Source organism: Frieseomelitta varia, unplaced genomic scaffold (genome assembly GCF_011392965.1).
Source record: "Frieseomelitta varia isolate USP_RPSP 00005682 unplaced genomic scaffold, Fvar_1.2 scaffold_305, whole genome shotgun sequence".
Classification (NCBI taxonomy): domain Eukaryota; kingdom Metazoa; phylum Arthropoda; class Insecta; order Hymenoptera; family Apidae; genus Frieseomelitta; species Frieseomelitta varia.
In genome coordinates this window covers 197377-220346 of record NW_025110041.1, presented here as the reverse complement: position 1 = coordinate 220346, position 22970 = coordinate 197377, and the positions used below count along the sequence as shown (strand labels likewise).

The following is a 22970-nucleotide window of genomic DNA, read 5'->3' as shown; positions in this document are numbered from 1 at the left end:
TTTTTTTGAAAAATGTTGTGAGATATTAAATTAGGAATTTTAATTTTTTCATTCCTGATTCACAAGTTAAATTAATGCAAGATTTCATTTGAAATTAGCAATGAATTCGTTTGTAATTATTTTGGTTTGTAACTGTGTGTTAACTACGTCTAATAGAGTATTATAAAAGCTATTAATGTCTTTTTTTTTTATTAAATATATGGATTTTTATGACAAATTCACAAATATACACATTAATACGTGGAATTCTTAAATTATTTTTTTTTTTTTTTGAAAAATGTTGTGAAATATTAAATTAGGAATTTTAATTTTTTCATTCCTGATTCACAAGTTAAATTGATGCAAGATTTCATTTGGAACTAGGAGTGAATTCGTTTGTAATTATTTTGGTTTGTAACTGTGTGTTAGCTACGTTTAATAGAGTATTATAAAAGCTATTAATGTTCTTTTTTTTTATTAAATATTTGGATTTTCATGTGAAATTCACAAATATACATACGTTGAATTCTTAAATTATTTTTTTTTTTTTTGAAAAATGTTGTGAGATATTAAATTAGGAATTTTAATTTTTTCATTCCTGATTCATAAGTTAAATTAATGCAAGATTTCATTTGAAATTAGCAATGAATTCGTTTGTAATTATTTTGGTTTGTAACTGTGTGTTAGCTACGTTTAATAGAGTATTATAAAAGCTATTAATGTCTTTTTTTTTATTAAATATATGGATTTTTATGACAAATTCACAAATATACATATTAATACGTTGAATTCTTAAATTATTTTCTTTTTTTTTTTGAAAAATGTTGTGAGATATTAAATTAGGAATTTTAATATTTTCATCCCTGATTCACAAGTTAAATTGATGCAAGATTTCATTTGGAATTAGGAGTGAATTCGTTTGTAATTATTTTGGTTTGTAACTGTGTATTAGCTACGTTTAATAGAGTATTATAAAAGCTATTAATGTCTTTTTTTTTATTAAATATATGGATTTTTATGTCAAATTCACAAATATACATATTAATACGTTGAATTCTTAAATTATCTTTTTTTTTTTTTGAAAAATGTTGTGAGATATTAAATTAGGAATTTTAATTTTTTCATTCCTGATTCACAAGTTAAATTAATGCAAGATTTCATTTGAAATTAGCAATGAATTCGTTTGTAATTATTTTGGTTTGTAACTGTGTGTTAACTACGTCTAATAGAGTATTATAAAAGCTATTAATGTGTTTTTTTTTATTAAATATTTGGATTTTTATGTGAAATTCACAAATATACACATTAATACGTAGAATTCTTAAATTATCTCTTTTTTTTTGAAAAATGTTGTGAGATATTAAATTAGGAATTTTAATTTTTTCATTCCTGATTCACAAGTTAAATTAATGCAAGGTTTCATTTGGAATTAGCAATGAATTCGTTTGTAATTATTTTGGTTTGTAACTGTATGTTATCTACGTTTAATAGAGTATTATAAAAGCTATTAATGTGTTTTTTTTTTTATTAAATATTTGAATTTTTATGTGAAATTCACAAATATACACATTAATACGTAGAATTCTTAAATTATCTCTTTTTTTTGAAAAATGTTGTCAGATATTAAATTAGGAATTTTAATTTTTTCATTCCTGATTCACAAGTTAAATTAATGCAAGGTTTCATTTGGAATTAGCAATGAATTCGTTTGTAATTATTTTGGTTTGTAACTGTATGTTATCTACGTTTAATAGAGTATTATAAAAGCTATTAATGTGTTTTTTTTTTTATTAAATATTTGAATTTTTATGTGAAATTCACAAATATACACATTAATACGTAGAATTCTTAAATTATCTCTTTTTTTTGAAAAATGTTGTCAGATATTAAATTAGGAATTTTAATTTTTTCATTCCTGATTCACAAGTTAAATTAATGCAAGGTTTCATTTGGAATTAGCAATGAATTCGTTTGTAATTATTTTGGTTTGTAACTGTATGGTAGCTATGTGTAATAGAATATAATGAAAGCTATTGCGTGGTAATAAAATTAATGTTTTTCTTTTTATTAAGCATCTGGAATCTTATATGAGATTCACGAATACATTAATACATTAAATTTTTAAATTATCTTTTTTTGGAAAAGAAAAAAAATTGTCAAATATTAGGTAGTAGGATCTTAGTTTTCATCTCCAAATTTTTTCACATTCTGAATATTCCTCCGAAATCAATCAAATTAATGCCAAAATTAATCTAAATCAAAGCAAAGTTTCATTTCCAATTATTTTAATTTGTAACATTGCATTCTATTATTGAGCCTATGAAAAGAAATTCCAAGGATTTACTTAACATTTTCTTGTATCGTACCAATATATTTTGTATTTCAAATGTTTTTAATCGTTACTCTATCGTGTAACTGTAAACGGAATCGCGTAACCGCGAATATTATGTGCAGAAAAGAAGAAAGCAGAAACGCCACGTAATTGTACAAAAAAAAAGAAAATACTGTGTAAAACGAAACTCGAGCAGTACAAGCGGTGTACCTTTCGAAGCTCATCGACGGAAAACGTAAGGAACGAAGAATGTAGAAACGAAAATGTAGAAAGCCAGCGAAGAAGAGAAAGAAGAAGAAGAAGAAGAAGAAGAAGAAGAAAAACGACCATACCATAGCCTTATCGATAATGATGGCAGTTTCGATGTATTTGGTTGCTTCACGGACGTCTCTCTTGTATCGATCGGAAGTGGTCTCCGATAGCCCCAGAACATGCTTCTGCCGGCGGTTCTTTGGACGCCAGTCAAGATTCCCCGCGTTAGCGCAGCCTTTGTTAGCCTTTGTTCGAGCTTCAAATATAACGTGAGGATGTTTCTGCTAAAAGAGAGGTCTGCATATAGTTAACATTCTCCGAACAGCCCGCCGTCCGCCTTTTAACGCCCGCCTCTTCTCTCCTCTCTATTCGATTATGGCTTATACCCACGAAGAGCGCGGGCTTTTTTGTTCTCGCATCTGCGCCGAGGATTATGACCTACTATCGGCGTCCAACTTTTTCTCGGTTAATCGTTATGACTAGCATTTCGAAGAATCCACCGAACCGTCCACGCGTCCCGAATCCGTCCATCCACCCATCGCCCCCCTCCCCCTCCCCTTTCCACCCTCTCTCGTCCTTTTATTCAATTGATTTCACGTACACAGGGTGTACCGAGTATCAGATTAAAAAAGAGAGGAGAACATTTTTATCGTAACAAGGGAAGTTGGGGAATCTGAAAATTTGGAAAAAGAAAAAAAAAATGAAACTTCGCACACGAGTACAGCAATTCATGCACAGTGCAAATTTTTTTTTTTTTTTTTTTTTTTTTTCGTGCCAACAAACTGTTTTTCGCTACTCGATATACTTGTGACACGTTCATTTTTTTTAAGGTGGAGATACGACGTATTTTCGTCGCTTTTTTTGAAAAGAGCATGCCCCCGTCGTGTTTAGTTTTAGTCTCTTTAACATCGCCCCTTTGTAAATTCCGTGTCTTTGAAAAGTCGCTGGAGCTTACGTCGCGACGCGGATGTGCAAAGCGACGTTTATATCTCCACGTGTAAGCTGATGCTAAAGGTCGTCCGCTTGGTTAGTGTTTGTACTACTGCTGTTCATTCGCGTAACAACTGTGTCATTAATGAAAGCAGAGGTAAGGAGAAAGAAATGAAATACGTTTTATATGTTATACATGTATAGCCAGTTAAATTATTAGAGAAAATTTCTCGAAATTTTCAAATTGACGTAAATTTGCTTCCATTTCGCGGAAAATCATTTTGAAAAAAAAAAAAAAAAAAAAAAAACATTCGTGATATAATGTACATTAAATTCGTAAATGCGCCGCCCAAGGCCACGTCACGCTGCAGCAAACCCCCAACCCCCTTCCTCTTAATATCGTCATTTTGACTCCGCTCACGGACAGTTCTGGATGTATGTATCTCGTTGATTCGGGCGCTGCAGAGGGAGTAGGTGCGTCACACCCACCAGTGGCAAGGGTGGGAGAAAGAGGTGGGGTGCACCGCATCGTCGATCCACCCCTGCCTGCTTCACTGTGTTTACAGATTCATATCCTGTTTCCTTGCTGTTTCTCTGAGAATTGTGTTTCCCTTCTACGTCTCTTTTTCACCGTTTCGGCAATAGTTAATGTCGCGTAGCTTAATTTATCTCTTCTATTACATCACCTATCGTACAATGTTACAAATGTTACTAGGGAAAAAAAAAATAAACCTCGCGTACATGCAAATTAATCCTTGAAGTTTCATAGGCTATAAATAGAAATTTAATAGCTACGACGTAATCTGTAGAATAATCGGAATCTACGGTACGGCAAAGAAAGAATAGAGATCACCGGTTTACAGCTGGCGAGAGGAGCAAAGGGGCGGGATGAATTTTGCAGGAAGGAGCTTGTCGATCGTGCAGAACAGAGAGCGCGATAGAATTGTGTTGCGGGGCGAAGGGGGAGCGAAGGTTAGTCCATAGGGCCAGGCAAGTCCCGCTGTATTGACGCGCGGCGCACAGGCTTGCGCGAGATGACGCAATCTCCCTCCAATGCGCCCCGCTTTGCCCGTGCCACATTCTGCTCCCCACTCTGCTTCCCTCGTGTCGCTCGTGTTCCACTCCTCTCTCCTGCTTCACCCGGCAGCTCCCATAAGTTCAATGCCAAGGTCAAAACGTCCACGACTCGTAGCCGTGTCGGTCGCGATACTCGTTCGCTGAGAGAAGAAGCGGCCTGTGTGCATGTGTGGAATGTGTGCGTGTGTTTGCCCGTGCTTTCTCCTCTGATCGGTGTGTGTTACCTTTTGCTTTTGCTGGTATCACTTGTCGCCGTTGTTATCTGCCGTTTCATCGAGCGTATCGTTTCGTGTTCAGCTTTTCCCCCAGTCGTGTGTCGCGCGCGCTTTTTCAACCGGTTTCTCTCCTAAACCGGTAAGCACGCGCGGTCTGTGTGCCATAGTTTTCTTCGTGTATACGCAGTTTCGTTTCGCATTGCGCGACTAACCTACATTGCACTACACGCACACGGACATGTTGAATTACGCGAAGTTCAGATGTGCCTATGGGTCACTCAGTGAGAAAGAGCGTGTTGTCGTCCGCGCAAGGGCAATCGAAACGGGATGAAATTGTTACGCGAGTAATGTTAGACGTGTATGCAGTTAGCCGAGGAATGCAGTTGCAGCCCAGTGTATTTTAGGATCGTCTTGGGCCGCAGGCAGAATTATGGTGCAGGTGCGTGAATATGGGAAATGGAGGACGAAAGTACATAATATAGAACGTTCTGCGTGGCAAATGCGGATACGCGTCATTTCGAGAATGAATACAAACCTATCGTTCAGTTTTCTCTTCCTCTCCCCACTGTGTGCTTGACGTCGTGGACAAGATGGCGGTTTTCGATAGACCCCGGGACACGTTAAAGCTTTAGTACGCGGGGGTGGTGGTCGACGTTCCTAAATGTGTTACGTGGTATTATTATCGTTTGAAATATCTGTCGTTGCTTTTTAATAAAAGCGAACGTTTATTTAAGGATTTACTAATAACTTAATATCGTAGTGTAATAACGTTAATTTTGTGTACCATATTTTCATGTATTTATCGTATTGATAGCTCAAATAGAGCCGAATAATGCAGTGCAATTTTGTAAATCGCGTACGAAAGCATCCGTGTTTCAGGAACACTTAAATTTAGTATGAAGTGTTAACACGGGTGTCTAACGCAAGGGAGTTAACGATACGCGTGTTGCTGTCAGTGTCAAGGTTAATGCTGTAAATCACGCGAGCCCATATCCTTCGCTCGATTCTCACTGGTTAATACAAGCTGGGGTTGGTAATACGGTCCTGTATCACTCAACTAGATAATCTATAATCGTTATGCCATTACATCGTAACATGTAAGCCTGTGAACCCCTCTCATACGTCTCGTAACATGATCAATTGGTCATGCAGATTTTTCCAGCTTCGTTTTCATTCGTCGTTTCTTTATGTCCCCCCTCAACATTGCCACGGCCGGTAATATCGATTATCATGCTATATCTATCATCGAATAGCATAGACTTTTTAACCTTGACCCTTGTTCTCCGGGATTCTTACGTGCGTGCGGGCTTCGCGGCGTTTCCTATTTAGTCGAACAGGTACATAGAGATGATCCATTCATCTACGTATTTAATGCAATTCTGCCGATAATGTAATTGACAACTTTGCCCTTTCCATTTAGTGCCCTAGTTTCCTACGTTGCTACTAGTCCTATTCTCTGTGTGGGTTAACCTCATCCCTATGCACATTCCTTTAGATTTCTCTACTTTTCATCTTTCGCTACTTTTCTTCTCTAACTAGTATGGTAGTTGTTAATGCGTATCATTTAATATCGTAATGCTTAATATTTTTTATTTATAAGTTGACATTATTTTTACAAAATATATTGAATTATTTCTATGTAATATATCTTTTTTTTCATTGTTTACAATTCTTCACGTGAAAAACTCAGCATAATATTGACAATAACTATATTTTCTGAAATATTCTTCCGCTGTTATTCAGTTACTCTTAGCTTCCGCTAATTTAGTAGCCCATTTTGAGGCAATTTCTGAGGCTTTTGCTACTCTATTTGCCTCTTGCATAATCGTCGGCACGGAGCTCATAATCAACGTGACATATGTAGTGTACTGTTTTCGTGTTTCCTTCTGAACGTACGGTGACGTGTGATGCAACGAGAGTGGGAAACGTTGATCGGTATTTCGTGTTTTTACCGCACTCGTATGTGTTTTATAGTCTGTTCGTGAAAATAGCAGAGCGAAGACCGACAGGTACTGTTGGTTTAAGCTCGATCAACTGTGAATTTCGTTTGGAACGTGATGAAAATGAACGTCTGCAACGCCCCCCCAGTATATTTTCGATGCAATCGCCTTGAGTTTTATTATTAGATATCAATTTCCGTGTTCTGACGCCGCGGATTTTTCTGCGCCGATATTTAGATAAAAACAAAGAGCTTTTTTTTAATGCTTATGCACATTTGATTAGATTTAGTTAGAACGGTGTATTTAATTAGTATATTCCTTTTTTTTCTTTTTTTTTCTTTTTTTTTTTTTGTTTTTCAGGTGACAAATTTCGCCTGGTTCTTGCGACGACCTTAAGAGAGGACGGTTATCCCGATGTAGGGGAGTGGAACGCAACGGAACAGGAAGGCGGTTCCAGAGCAGACAGTTTCGAATACGTGATGTCCGGCATGGTTTATCGAATTGAAGGCGACGAGGCAAACAACGAACCTAGCAGCAGACTGTAAGTGATTCTTTTTTTTTTTTTTTTTTTTTTTTTTTTATTTTTGTATTTTTGATTCCCTCTAAGTAACATTTTGATGGATCTTTCAACAGAATAAAATACAAGCCATTTTCGGAATGTCCAGATTTTGTAAATAATATCGGAAGAACAGATTCGAAATTTTTTCTTCGTGTTTGCATCTCTTGAAACATCCTTTTTTTTTGGAATATCTTGTTCACAGTAAGATAGTTATGAAGATTACCAAAAAAAAATCATACAAAAAGAGAGATCATAGTCTTTCTCGTTGAAAAGATACATGTATCTGAAACACGTCATGTGTGCATCGTTATTTTATTCTGTTACGATCCCACCGTAATCGCTTGGCGTATCGTGCGTGCACGCACGCACACGTCACGCTGTGACGTCATTTGCACGCGTCGACGTGCGTAAACGCGCCCTCTTCCTACTGTGATCTCCGATTGGCTCGCTTCCAGTGCTCAATGAAGTTCCGTAAGAGTTTTTGAGACGTTCGAAAAATCTCTAGGAACGTACTTCGGTTGAACATGAACAATCGATGAAGAAAAACGAATTAACGTGAAAAACGCGTTTGTTGTGTTAAACAATTAAGCTACCTCAAACAATTTGCATAATATATACTAATCTGTGATAAAAACGTAAATACTAGTGACGTTGGTGGCTTGATGGTAAAAAAAAAAAAAAAAAAAAAATTGACAAACAATCCTGCGATAAAGGAAATTTATCGTTTCTTGGAATTTTGCATGTAAATTTCACATTAGTTTCATATATTTCACAAATTAACTGTCTTACTAGTTACACATTTTATATAAATGAGAAAATTCTTAATTTGTTAGAAGAAAGTTATTTTGTTGGAAGAGCTTCCGCGATAACCCTGGTTTGACCGATTTATCGTTAAACCTTGAAACTCGACTGCTGCCGCGTGCAATGTATATAGCAAAAGCCGCTTTGATGTCTGATCATTGCCGGTCTCTATTGTAAACTGTACCGCGCGAACTCTTTCGCCATTGTGTACACGTTTGGATTCGCATATGTCGCATATGAGAATAGAGAAGAATGCAGCGTGGGCGACATTTGATAAGATAAGACCAAGCGAACTCGTTGTGTTGTGCGTAAACAGATTTTAAATCGTTTCGCAAAGGTTATGCAATTATTTTGCTTCGCTAATTACACCGCGTGTGTACCGCGTTTTGTATTTTTCCACTCTCATTATTCACGTTCCGTTTTTTTCTTGTATTATTTTAAGAAGTTAGTTATCGTACGAAAAAAATAGAACGAATGATCGTCAGGCATATACTAAAAGGTTAGATTGATCGATTGTTGTGAGTTGGAGTTGGTGAGTTTTTTATTTCGTAAATCGTGTCTTGGCATTATAGAAAATTTGATAGAAAAATTTATTCAGTCTGAGTTTATCATTCTCAGTCTCAGTCTTGCTCGTTAAAAAGAAACTTTTTTCCTGCATTGTACGCATTAGTAATACATCTATTCATCAATCTCATTACATAGTCATCGGTTATTTCTATTTTTGTGTAAATGCTTCCATTCGCTTTTTATCGTCAGGTTTTGCCGTCTTCGACGTGTCTTGAAAAACTACTTTTGACATCATTTTGATTCTCAGGAGTGAAACCTACAAAAATTTTGATAGCTGAACATTTATTACGATAACGAAACTGTAGAAATAATGTTGAAGTAACAACAATGAATGGAAGTACAATGAAGATCCACGGGGCCCTTTTTTGAAAGCATCAACCGAATAAAAACCGTGGAAAAGCTCGATTTATCAATTCAGCCTGTTCGGTCGGTAAGAGCGAAACGGAAATAGCGAAACGAGCTCTCGGAGAACAGGGAGCCACTCTGCGTTCACTCGGTGGGTAATGAAGCGGGTGAACACAGCTGGTGGTATCTCAGTTTTCTGAGGGCGTTAGCAGCCTATTGAGTTACCTGCTGATCCCCCCTCCCCTATGGTGGTTGTATGGAAGGACAATAAAGCGAGGTAACAGAAAAAATGGACTTGGACAAGACTTAAAAAACTACACTTTAACCGGAGAGAAACATCAAATACAAAAATCTTCATTAATACTCGTGGGATAACATGACACTGCGTGCTTAACAATTTATGGATTTAAAGTCGTAAAAGTTCGCCATAGTTGGATAATATTTAACATTCTGTATTAGGAAAGCAGCTTAAATATTTACGTACGTGATTAGATTCTGTGCAAATATCAGCGACTCGTAGATAACGAGAGTTAAAAATTATCAAGAGTGCTCGATGGACAATTGGTTCCAAATCCAGGTGATTTCACGCGGCCCACTGTGTGGTACGTCTCTGCTGATATCGCCAGTCTACGAAATAGGGGCGTGATAGGTGGGAAATGAATTATTGATCGGGGTCGCTAGAGTCCCGAAGATTGATATAACCAATCCTTTGGGCGAGTTGAACAATGCGCAGGTATTCGTGTTGTCGTTAATAATGAAGCAACTCTGAAGATAACACTGAGCTTTTAGTCCTCGTTGAATTTCTCTTTGATCGAATCATCTTTCAACTTGTTTGCTCAAAAAGTACTTTCTTTACTCAAGTATTTATTAATGTAAACAAGTAGAAATGTGAAATATGAAGACCCTTTGTAATGCTTTTCCTCTCGGTGCAAGTTGCGCGTGCGTGTAACGCGCATGCGTGGCCGCCATTAGTCGCACGTTTAAATTGGTTTATGGCGCGCGGCGCGCTAGGATGCGCACAAGGTCGAGCGGGCTGTCAAAATCAGCTGACGCTCTGGTGACCAATCAGCTGATCCTCAGCTTCTCAGCAGAAGACTTTCTTCCTAGTCGCGAAGCCTTCAGAGGGCGCTAACTTCTCATTATGTGTTTCATTAATCATTAACCAGTGGTTCTTCGAAAGGTTCTCTTACGCTTCATTCTACGAATTAATCTCGCTGTTAAAAGAATTTAAATTTGAAGAAAATTTTCGAGTTTTAGTTTTTGTTAAAGCGGCCGATAGAAATTGAAAACAATTAAATACTAGCGCTGGCTTTAATTGAAAGTTTCGTTCGCATTGAGATTTAACGTTGTAAGTCGGTTAACCCAGAAAACAAAAGAGTCAGGTGTAACACGATGTAATTAAATACCCAATGGATATTCTTGCGAGAGGCTAATATAGTTAGAGAAACCGCACTTCGAGTTCCTGCGATGCATTCATCAGATCATTTGCGACGTTAACGTTGAGCATGACATCATCGTCAGCCATGTAAATGTAAACTATTTTTCCTCGGGTAAGAATCCTTTTAATTCCAAATTATTACCTGTCTACGATGATTAAAAATTCTATCCGCAGGAGTAACAGCTTCATGAACCGAGGAGTGTGTTATTCAACGCGCCGATGATTAATCGTTATCTCCTTAACATCGCGTTGGAAAACGCAGGCTGGAAATAATATAATACATCGACAGTGTGTACCGTTAGCTAGTAGCGCGTGAATACAAGCATTATAATATAGATAGCGATAGTGTAATTGGAATAATTGTTTTCGGTTATTGCGTTAGTCTAGAGCAACGATCATTTTTATATCGGTCCTCAATCAGCATTTGCTGGTATCGAAACTTCATCATGGATACTTGCTGTTATTATACTGTTATCTAAACCGGAGGATGTTTAGAATTTAAATTGGAAATGCGTTTCATCCTCCAAGTATTATAATTATAGTACGTTAAATACATAACACGTGAATGCATAAATATATTCGCAGTCTACTGATACGATTTATAAATATACATGAACTTGAGATTGACAGTAATTATCAGTATCTAGAAATAATTGCACACTTAGTGATATATTTCTCGATTAAATTGCAAATTCTTTTTTTTAAATTTATTCTAGGAATTTATTTTGCTAAACACGTAGGTATTAAGATCAGCAGGATCAACATTGTCACGCGTGTGGGCGAATAGCTCTGGATCCAAGGTTTTAACGCGTTCTACACACCTCGCTATAGTATTCCAATTTACATATGAAACTTCATTACCCTTCAACTAGAAAATGAGTCAACCAGAAATCCGTGAAAATATCACAAGTCTCGTCTATCTGTCTATATTTAACAAGTGTAACAGCAGTGTATATTAATTTATAACTCTACGTATTTTTGCCATCAATTAAAATCCCTTCTCTCTCTCTTTTTTTATCAATAAAATTTTTAACTTTTTTTTTTTAAGTTCTTCGGTGTTGACCGAAATCGAAAAAGCGAACGTGCTCGAATTCGTCCTGACGTTGTAAATATATCTATGCGACTCGGTGGAAAATTTAACCGCCACGTCATTCGACGTTACGTTCCGAGAAAACTCGTGCGAGCACGGCAAAAGAGGGAGAGCGACGTAAAAACGTCGCGTTACAGCTCGCGACAAAGAGCCTGGCGGTTCGAAGGGCGGGAGGGGGACGTTCGGAACGATGGGGAGGGGCATTATGTAAGACACGCGGCTGCTACTGCAGCGAGAATTGCAGCACGCGTTTTTGGCAGGGAAGAACGTTTTCATTCCGTCCTCTAATGAGCACGCTCGTCTCTAGGGGGACTTATCGACGAGTTCTCCTCCCCTCGGTGCAGATGCTGATAGAAATTAATGGTGCAGTAATTCGTAACAAATGACGCAGCATTGAGGAAATGAAGTGAAAAACATTTTTCGAAAGACGATTGAAACGTAGAAAGAATGTAACGACAAAATTAATTGTAATAAATCCTAAAAAAAAGAAAACGAAAGTATTGCAGCTGGAATTGAATGGAAAATTTTACTAAGAAATGATTAGAAAGATTAGAAGAATGCAATTAGATTTTTTTTTTTTTTTTTTTTTTTTTTTGAAAAAATTATGATTTTTTCGTTTCTCTAAGAGATCGACGATTTCGCGAAATGGCACGTTTAGGAGAAGCTTATTTTTAAGTTCCAAACTTAAGCGGCGAGCTAGTTCTTGTTAATTTCGTAGTCAATGGCTTCTCTCTCTCTCTCTCTCTTTTTCCCTCTCTTTTTTGGCTTATAAACGCTTGCTAATTCGCTGGCTATCCTTAACCTTATCCCTCTGAAACTTCCAAGTGGCCCATTAAACAGCGCTAATAAATAAACCGTCTGAATTAAACGTCGCAGCCCCGCGATAGAAAGAAATAGATTGGTTCTCTCCCGTTGATCGATCCCGCAGGGAGCGGCGTTAATCCTTCGCAATTTGCGGTGGGAAACCGGAATCGATTGGTCGCAGGTGCGACACAAAGAACAAATGAAGGTGGGAAGTCGGGCTCGATAATGGCACGTAAATAAAGCAACGATGAAAAGAGCCGATAAATGGAAGAAAGAAGGGAGAAATCTTTGCAACTTTGATGGAAAGACACGTGACGAGAGGATCGGGTAAATTAACTAGAAAGTCAGGTTAACTTGAAAGCTGACCAGGGGTCGAATGCTACCAGTCAACCACTGTCGATAAATTATCGATGGAGAGTGTTCGCTGATTGTAAACGTCGCAATTTGAAGAGCGGCCTACGAGTCTGACTTATGACTGGCTCGTTCTACTTCGCCGCTTTCCGTCGTTTTTCTCTTTCTCTTCTACTTCTTCTTCTTCTTTTTTTTTTCTTTTTTAATTCCCAGTCTTGGCAACTCGTTCCCAAGCCACTCCCGAAATTTATTTCGAGCAACTACTTTCGAAACTGTAGGATAAGACGGCGTGTTTCTCGCGTCGGTGGAATTTTCGATCTGCTTCTTGCATCTGTGAGAAGTGTTTGAGTTTCATCGCGTGTTTAGAAATTGATTAATGACGTGCGTGATAAACAGTGGACGTAATCGTTTGCACGATTTATTTATTTTTTAAAAGAAAAGAAATTTTTCTTTATTTTTATTTTATTTATTTAATTTAATTTATTTTATTTTATTTTATTTTATTTTATTTTATTTTATTTTATTTTATTTATTTAAAAGAAAAGAAAATTATTCAACGCCTCGTTAATTTACATATCCTTTGTGATAGCAGAACTTTGTTCCAGCTACTTTCTCAGTTTTAAACGTGAAATGCACGGAGATAGGCGAAAGTGTTCGTACAGTTGACAAAAACTGATCGACGCTATAAACAAAATCGTACGACAGTCGAATTTGCTTCGTTTTAAAGCGTAAAATCTCCACTTTATCTACTTTAAGTTCTTTTTCTTCTTGATGTAGTGCAACAGATGGAAAGGAAAGAACACTTTCGAAAATTGTCAATTGCCTTCGAGATCACTGAAAAATTTTTTTTCATGACCAGATCTATAATAATCTTGAAGATTGAAGCCTTCTGTTTACATCAACTCTTTAAAACTTATTATTGTTTTGCATTTTATTGAACCTTGAATATCAGAGTTAAATGGCAAACATTCAAGAAATTCAAGCATTCTGCCATTTAAACATTCTGACCCTGATGTTTAAAGTTCAATAAAACGGCGAGAAAAAGTCGCGCAGCAAGCTTTAAGAGGTCGTTGTAAAAAGGAAACTTCAATCTTGAAAAAAAACTGTAGATTAGGTCAAAGAAAAATATTTTCCAGGTGCGTCTGAATTTCGACAATTTTCTCCCACGTGTTACACGATGAACAACATGAAAAACATCTTTGACTAAAACTAATTCAAAGCTGTCAAAGCGAAGGCTTCGCGTTTGAAAATGGTATTCTAAAAAAAAAAAAAAAAACTTGATGAAACTTTTTTACAAAGTAATAAATCTGACAGTTTGGAACAGAGACAACAGGGAATACTTTCGATATTGCTTCATTCTTTCGCTTTATTAAAATCTGATGGCAATGTTATTCCGCGCAAAATTGAAGGTCTAAGTTCCCAGGAATTTGGCTTCAAAAACTTGTTTGGAAAAATACGCGAGTTTTCGAGTTTCTCTTTCGTCATTCATCGTTCCCGATCGCTCCAGCCGGCCAAGCGAGCGTTCTTTTGTGAAAAGGCGTTGGGAGAGAAATCGAGGCCAGTAGGCAGCGATAATAAGGCCACTTTCACGCACGATCTCGCATTTTACGAGCCCGTTTTAATTCCTCTCCCCTTTCGCGAAACTTCGTTCTGCCTCTCCTCGACAACACGAACGGCCGAAAGCCACGAAAGAACAACCGCCAAGTGCACGCGCTCGCAAACCACTTTCAACCGTCGCTCAACTTGCCTTTTTCTCCGTCGGTGAAACAAAATCGCGTCCGATTCGATTTCGTTTCACCGCGAAAGCGACGAGCTTGCGGAGAGAGCGTGTCACGAGTTGACAGGTTGTGACACAACTGAGAGAAGAAATGATCGATACGGCGGAACTAATTGACAGACAAACCGACAACAGAATGGTTTTTGGGTGTAATCGGTCTCGAAGAGCCAAATATTATGACGTCACACGTGTCATAAATCAACTGGAAATTAAATAGTTTTCAAAGAACGTGTACGGTAAGAATACGGTAGATCAGCTTCAAAACTTCCACCTCGGTGTTGAGTTTAAGAGCTTCCTCTTGAACCAAGAACTCTCTTTCTTTTGGACAAGATCCACTTGCATGTCGTATATCCACTTTATCACCGTTCGCTGGTTTTAAGCTGCTGCAGAGATGGAAATTCGTCCCGTTGTCTAAGTTATGTTTGAAATTTTAATAACATTGGTTCGCTTTTCTTAACATCGTTAATTATAAATTTTCTAACATAACCTAATTTGTCTCTGAAATTTTAACAATATAGATACATTGCTCTTAATTTTCTAATATAACCTAATTGATCTTTGAAATTTTAATAATATTGAATCACTACTCTTAATATTGCTAATTATACGTTTTCTAACGTTATTCATTTTCTAACGTAACCTAACTTATCTTTGAAATTTTAACAATATTGGTTCAGTACTCTTAATATTGCTAATTATACATTTTCTAACATAACCTAACTTAATTTTGAAATTTTAACAATATTGGTTTAGTACTCTTAATATTGCTAATTATACATTTTATAACATTGTCCATTTTTTAACATAACCTAACTTATCTTTTGAAATTTTAAAAATATTGGTTTACTATTCTTAATATCGCTAATTATACATTTTATAACATTGTCCATTTTTCTGACTTATCTAACTTATCTTTGAAATTTTAACAATATTGGTTCAGTACTCTTAATATTTCGCTAATTATACAGCTATATATTGCTAATTATATATTTTCTAATATAACCTAAGTTATCTTTGAAATTTTAACAATATTGGTTCAGTACCCTTAATATTTCTAATTATACATTTTCTAACATAACCTAAGTTATCTTTGAAATTTTAATAATATTGATTCGCTACTCTTAATGTAGCTAATTGTACATTTTCTAACATTGCATTCTGTGACTGAATTAAACGTATTTTTTACTTTGTTTTTTAAACGTTTAATTGATTTATCTCTTAATCTGTTTCTTTTAATACTCATGGTATTAAATGAAATCTGTAAAGAAGAATTCACAGAAACGAGGCAATAAAATTTGAGACAAGAACGAGGCGTTCTAAAATATAAACGTTAACGACATATGATTAAATTACATGTTACATAATTATGCTATATAATATAATTACGTGTAAAATGTATAGATACATAATACTATAATACTATAATCCTCCGCATTGATTATAATGTATTTGTTCGTCGTAACTTTTCCAATTGAACAGTTTTCAGAGATAAGAACATTTCTGGCAGAATTGTATTTTGAAATATAGTTCAAGAGCGTTCGAGAGCCTTATTTTGTTAATAAAATAAAACAATATTTGCGCAAAGTTTATCGGCAATAAAGAATGAAACGGTAGCAAGGTACATATTAATTTTGATTTGAATAAAGAATAACGTAATAAAAAAAAAAAATGTCGATACTCGATTCCCTTTTATCGGATTTCCCCTTGACAGGAAGTATCGACAGAAAGATACGTATATGGAACGTTATATACGTTTAAAACATACATAACACACTTACACACCGTTACCAAGAATTTTAAGAATTTTTAACTTCGTTTCGAATACAAAAATACATATTAACTAAATATTGCAGCATCAATTTAAATTCACGAACAAATCTTTTAACAGCCACGTAAATTTATATTTCAACGTACGTTTTAACGAACGTTCTGATTATTTTCAATAATATTTCGCACGTTTAACGCGTCCTGTTTTATCTGCGTCGTCTAAAACATTTTCAATGTTTTTCATCTTGTTACTTTAAGTGAAATAATGGGAGTATCTTACAACTAATGGAGAAAATTTTTCGTTCTTCTTTTTGAACTTTAAATTCATTTTCTTTCCTTTTTTTTTTTTACTTTGGGATCGACGTTCCAACGATTTGCAGAAGGATATTTCTTTTTTTTTTTTCTTGAAGGAAAAATAAACAGAGAAAAAGGAGAAACTGCAGAGAAGATTGGCAGTTAAAGGAGACTGGTCCTGTGAAGGAATAGAGTTCTATCACAATAAATGTGAAGGATGGAAGGCACTAGAAAAAGAGACAGAAGACCTATGGAAAGAAATTAGGGAGAAAGTCAAAACATCAACGAGAAAAAAATCTGAGAATAGTCAAAAATTAAAAACTCGGAAAAAAGGATATGGCAGAGAGTGGAGCGAGAAGAAGAGAGAGGTAAGAAAGATCCTCAGAAGGGTAGTGAAGGGACAGAGCCAGAAGGAAGAATACACAAGAGCAATCAAAGAATATAAGTTGTGGTGTAAAAAGGAGAAAGAAGAACACGCAAAGTAAGAGGAAGACAAGCTAAGATAAAGGAAATCAAAACAGAAGCAGAAGCTTGGAAATTTATTAGTAAGTTTAGGTAGAGGAGAGAGAAAATGGAAATTCATTAATAAGGTTAGAAAAAGGAGAGAGAAAATAGACGAAGGGATAGAAATAGAGAAATGGGGAAAACATTTTATGAGTCTACTAGGAGGAAAAAAGGAAAGGATATGCTTGGAAATAGAAGACAGACTCGAAGAACAAGAGCAACAGAAGACAGAAGGGCAGGGAGAGATTAGGAAAAGAGAGGTGTGGAAGCAGCAGGCAGAGCTGAAGGAAGACAAGTTACCTGGATCAGATGGGATTGACAACGAAACATGGAGATACATGCTGAAAGAAACTCGGGGAAATATATTTGGACCTAATAAATAAGATCTGGAATGGGGAAGGCTTCCCAGAAGACTGGAAGATGGAAGATAATCACTCCGCTATACAAAAGAGGAGACAAAAGAGAGAAAATTACAGGGGACTAACCCTGTTAAATACGGCATACAAGATATATGCTGGAATATTTCTTTATTTCTTTTTTGAGAAACATGTTTTTTTCATATTTCGGCAAGCAATTACAAATCACAAAGAAACAGCTACAGTCCAATTTTTCGCTTCTTCCTCCCAATTATTGCGATACAAGATTAGTAATTTACTGTGTAAAGCCAAAAAGAAGAAAAATCCCCATTTTCTGGGGAAAATTAGCCCGTGTTAGAGTCTAAGAACCCTTCGGTTTCGAGTCAGCGCGTCGCGATCTCCTTTTGTTCTCCGTTAGTATCTCTCTAATACGCCGGCGAGTCTCATTCAACACGGAATTAAAGTAAAAATATACGAGGAGCAGTGCGGGTATTTGGTTAAATTAGATCAAAGAAAGAAGCATGCTTTCTCATTTAGCGGGGACAAGCTGGTCCCAGGGACACGGGCGTTTCGGCCGGACGAAGCGCTGGCGAAAGAAGGAAACGCCCCGAACCCGAGAGAGTGCGGGATTTACAAAATATCCGGGGAATTTCACGGGTTCGTATAAATTGCGAGGGGCCAGGCTGGAGACGCGGAAACGCGGCGATTCGTTTTATTTCCGTTGCGCCGCGTTCTACGAAGCCTTTCCCCTCGCTGTTTTTCGAGGATGGGGGAGAAACGGCGGCGACGACGACGGTACACGAAACACGAAACTCGTCGACGTGCTCGCGTTGCCCCGCGAGATAAAATTTTTCGTCCTCCCCTGCCTCGTTCGAGACAAACGACCACCGTTCTTTCAGGAGACGAGAAACCGTGGTGAAAAGTCGACAGACGTTTGCCCTTGCCGAGAGAGGGGACCAAGTCGAACGAACATCCCCGCCGATAGACGATCTCTCGATAGACGTTTATATCGCTCTCGCTTGCCAGCCCTCTTCCCTCAAGTTGTTTGCATTGGGAACTTGGAGTCGCGCGGCCATTTTTCCAAGTTCCTTTCGAGTCGAAACGAATCGAATCGGAGACGGAGAGGTAACGAAACGGGCCGAGTAGAATAAGGTTAGGGTGATTTTTCGAAGGACCAGCCTCTGAGTCGCACTGGGTAATTTGTAACTTGTAACTCGTAGTAAAAGAACGGTTCTTTCTATCATCTGGCGAATGAAACACGGATCGTGGATTAATAACAGTTCAACGATCTGACTCTCGTTCAGAAATCTTATCTTTTCTTTTCAATTTTCGAAATTGAACACGTGCGTTTTGTGAAGCAAATTTTTAATTCTTGCTGGAGGAACCTTTTGAAATGTTCATGTACAAACTGATCGTACGATATAGACTTAGGCTTAAGTTAATTTAAAATTTTCTTTTACGTTCTTGGAAGAGATATTATCAGAAATTATCAGCTTCTTTCCTTTATCGTGCTTTAGCATTTATTGTAGATGACGATGTTTTTTTTTCAATTGCGTGTGTATTGATGGAGATGAAGGGAATTCGTGTTCGTGTCTAAATTAATAGCATTCGAAGGAAACATTAGTAAAAGATTCAGTATCTATTCTTTTGCTGTTGCTGAGAAATCGTGAAAGAATGATTTTTTTACAATCGATCTGTTAACTGCGCTGTGCATGATTACTATAACTTCCAATTTCCAAGCAAACGTTAACAAACGTCATTCAATTTAATAGCTCCGATTTAATAATTAGCATAATTTTTCAACTCTCTCAATGTTTCGAAAGACGTGACACCAGTCCTAAGACCTTTCAGCGGAAACATACACGCAACACGGTCGAATTCGAACGATTTATTCCTTATCTGGAGAGGCGGAACGTTTTCCACCGTCGCTCTCGATGAAAAGTTACACGATTTTCAGAGACGAACAGGGGCAAACACAGGCGTGTTTGCGTTTTTACGTGGAAAGGCTGAAAGAAAGGAGATACGAGGGTGTTTAGCACTTGAGAAGTGAACGAGGTTGCCGGAGAGGGTGGTAACACGCTGCATTTCACGGGTTTCCCGCCCCCCTATTGGCCCACTTACGGCCTCCGTGTCTTTTTTTTTATTCGTTCAAACGCCTTTCGATATTCCTTCTCTCTCTCTCTCTCTCTCTCTCTCTCTCTCTCTCTCTCTCTCATCGTGTCCCTTTGCATTTTGCATTACCATCGCCGTTTTGTTATCATCGTCATTCAAATCCCGGAATTCTCCGCCCACTTGAATCGATTTCGCGAGAATTCCGAGTCACCAGCGCAACAGAGAAGTATACTTATGTCTCGTTTCGTTTCGTTTCGTTTCGCTTTGTTTCGTTTCGTTTCGTCGAAATCCATTCGATGCGAAAGAGAGTCGAGGAAAATCGTTGTTCCGACTCGAGTTTCCAATGCAAACAACTTGAACAGCGTTCGAAAACGATATTGCGAAAGCGATATTGCGAACTGAGCCAGTTTTTCCAAATTTCGACTTGTTTTCAAACGAAAGGAATAACGCGAACTTTTGTCAGAGATCCTTTTAACCACTTGCGCTGACAACCGACTGCGGACCATAACGAGTGACCAAAACCGTATACAACAATTCGTCGCTTTCTTTCTAAACTCGTCGGCATTACATCACTGGATAGAAATTATTGTGAAGTAATAAATTTATTACTTGTTTTACTTGGGTTAAATATATTTAAAACTGAGGGAATATTACAATTTTGGAACAGAAAATTCTCGATGTGAGAAGAGGTTAAGATCAATCACTTGCTGTGGCAACTGATTGCGGACCATAACGAGTGACCGAACCGTATACAATAATTCGTCGCTTTCTTTTTAAACTCGTCGGTATTACATCACTGGATAGAAATTATTGCGAAGTAATAAATTTATTACTTGTTTTGCCTGGGTTATACTCAAATATACTTTAAAGTGAGGAAATATTGCAGTTTTGGGACAAAAAGTTCTCGACGTGCGTGGCATGTCATTCCAGCGCAAGAGGTTAAAATAGGATGAATTTTAATAGACCAAATTTATAATACAATAGTTATTAATATTTCGAATATTAATTAATGGAATATTTATGATCTTTCACTTTCTACCATCTTTCCAACATTAAATTTCATGGTATGAAATTAATCATTTCGATCGCTTGCACGAAGGGAAACATTTGAACCTGTTTCCATTATTCAATGATCTTTCACTCTCGAATATCTTTCCAACATCAAATCCGATGGCACGAAATTAATCGTTTCGATCATTTCGCTTGCGCGGAAAAGTATAAAAGTTCATTTGACCTGATAGACCTAAAGACGACGAAACTAACGAAATAACCTGCACGTTAAGGAAAAAAGGAAGGAACGTTCGAACCTTTGTTGTTATTCAATGATCTTTCACTCTTGAATATCTTTTCAAAGTCAGATAGCAGTTGAATGAGCATAAAAGCTTGTTGAATGACCTGATAGACGATCTAAGAAATAATCTAAGAAAAAAACAGTTGATATTCTTTGGGATATTTGTCCAAAAATACACCACGTTGAGGAAAAAAAGAGAGAGGCTCGGCACCTGTCTTCAAGATGTCTCTCGACAGATCGGTCTCCATTACGAAATCGTTGAAAGGCAACTGTCGAGATACGCGGTAAAGCTCGCGCCGCATGTAAATTGCGCGAATTACCGATGTGGTGAGAACAAGAGAGAGAAAGAGAGAGAGAGAGAGAAAGAGGCATAATGAGTTCCGAGTTGGAGTTCGAGTTGAAAGACAGACACAGCCCTCTGCGCCTCCATCGAGGACCTTTGACTTTTCGGCCAAGTTTCCGCGCCATTGACGTTCCGCCGACCAAACGTCCCCGTTCGAAAGACTTTTAATGAGCGTCGGGGCATCGTTATAACGCTTCGAAAACTGTCGTCCCATCGCGTGTGTCGCACACAGTTCCATGTAGTACAGAAATATCTATGTGGAGAGAGAGAGAGAGAGAAGCAGCTTTTGGAAATAGGGTGGTGGATGAATACCCGATCAGTTCCCATGCATAACAAAGGGGAATCCACGACGAGTTCTCTTAGATCTTGCCTGACAGACACAGAAGAAGAGAAAAAGAACCCGAATTTCCATATCTGCGTTTCGAAATTTAAACGCGTACAATTTATAGAGTCCCTCCGTTTAATATTTCTCACTGTTCTGGTATCTGTTCCTTAAAATTTATATTTATATTTATATATATTGTATATAAATATATATTTATATATAATTTATATTTATGTATATTGTATATAAATATATATTTACATATAATTTATATTTATGTATATTGTATATAAATATATATTTACATATAATTTATATTTATGTATATTGTATATAAATATATATTTACATATAATTTATATTTATGTATATTGTATATAAATATATATTTATATATATTGTATATAAATAAATATATATTTATATATAATTTATATTTATATTTATACTTATATTTATATATATTATACATAAATATATATTTATATATAATTTATATTTATATTTCGAGAAATATCGAGCCTCGAACCTCGGATTAGCAACAAAGATTTTCTTTCGGAGTAACAACTTTTTGAATTTTATTTTTATTACAACGACTTGGGAGGACAAGTTTGTAGAAAAATTTGACCTGCAAAAGGGATGAATTCGATCTCGTCAAAGAGTGAATTTATGATAGAAAGTAAATGTGATTTACGAAAAGGTCAGTTTACAGTGTAAAAGGGTTAATTTGGAGTGCGAAACCTGTATACTGTCTTTCGTTGTTATTACAAATTTCGGAGTCCCCTGTATTTCTATTGATCCGAGAATCACCATATACAAGGTGGGCCGGAATTCATAGTACAACCAAACAGGAGGTGATCCTGTGTCAAAAAAATAAGAAAAAAATTTAGTACAATATGTTTTTTATCTGGGGCTCGGTTTTCGAGAAAATCGTCTTTAAAGTTCGTTTATCTTGTTCATCTCTTTATACCAAATTTTTTTCATACTTTCTGACGTAGAATCACTCCCTGCTCGGTTGTACTACGAATTCCAGTCCACCCTGTATATATATACATACGATTGTGACTCTCGTTGATTCGTGCCACGATTGCCAAAATCGTCCGTGATTATACCTCGCGGATACGGTATATAAGGAAGTCCGCGCGTTTCGCATAGAAATTCCAGCTTCGTTGCGCGCCCCGCTGCGTCTATACCTAACGACAGAATTTACATTCGCGATTACAGTAATTTAAATCTCTATTCGAAAGGCGGTTAGAACTGTTCTCTGTCTCCCAGCCGCACGCCTTATCGGGAAACTTAAAAATAACGACCACGGACCGAGAATGGAACAGAGATCCAGAACCCGGTTCCACGTGATCCCCCAGCACTTTCCCCCATTGTCTCGTTCTCCAGCCAATTTTCGCAATTCTAGAAGAAAAGAAGGCAAGCGATTTCACCCTAAATAGTAAAGTCTAACGAGCTGCTACGTGTACATCAGCGCTCGCATAAATGCTCCGATACTTTTTGTTTGATTCCACGTAA

General features: G+C 36.9%; 2 protein-coding genes across 13 annotated transcripts in view; one reads left to right on the top strand and one right to left on the bottom strand.

Annotated features, from left to right (window-relative positions):
- LOC122529732 (disintegrin and metalloproteinase domain-containing protein 11-like) overlaps nt 1–2874 on the bottom strand; it is a 51286-nt gene extending 48412 nt beyond the window's left edge. For 5 of the 10 annotated variants that reach the window (XM_043656127.1, XM_043656129.1, XM_043656133.1 and 2 more), the window contains exon 1: nt 2644–2873. In XM_043656127.1, the coding sequence (XP_043512062.1) occupies nt 2644–2646 (3 nt within the window). In that variant the 5' untranslated portion in view covers nt 2647–2873. Of the gene's footprint in view, nt 1–2643 lie in introns of all 10 variants that reach the window. The other 5 variants (XM_043656126.1, XM_043656132.1, XM_043656128.1 and 2 more) reach the window with 2 other exon arrangements.
- Nucleotides 2875–3553: 679 nt separating this feature from the next.
- LOC122529735 (DNA-directed RNA polymerases I, II, and III subunit RPABC3-like) lies at nt 3554–12810 on the top strand. 3 transcript variants are annotated; one of them, XM_043656139.1, is made up of 3 exons: nt 3554–3650; nt 7086–7266; nt 12780–12810. In XM_043656139.1, exons 1-3 carry the CDS (start codon nt 3569–3571, stop codon nt 12802–12804), a joined length of 288 nt encoding a protein of 95 aa, XP_043512074.1. In that variant the 5' UTR covers nt 3554–3568; the 3' UTR covers nt 12805–12810. The 3 variants fall into 3 exon arrangements, with proteins under 3 accessions (XP_043512074.1, XP_043512073.1, XP_043512076.1); XM_043656138.1 differs by lacking the exon at nt 3554–3650 and adding an exon at nt 4513–4783; XM_043656141.1 differs by lacking the exon at nt 3554–3650 and adding an exon at nt 4814–5224.
- The last annotated feature ends 10160 nt before the right edge of the window (nt 12811–22970 follow it).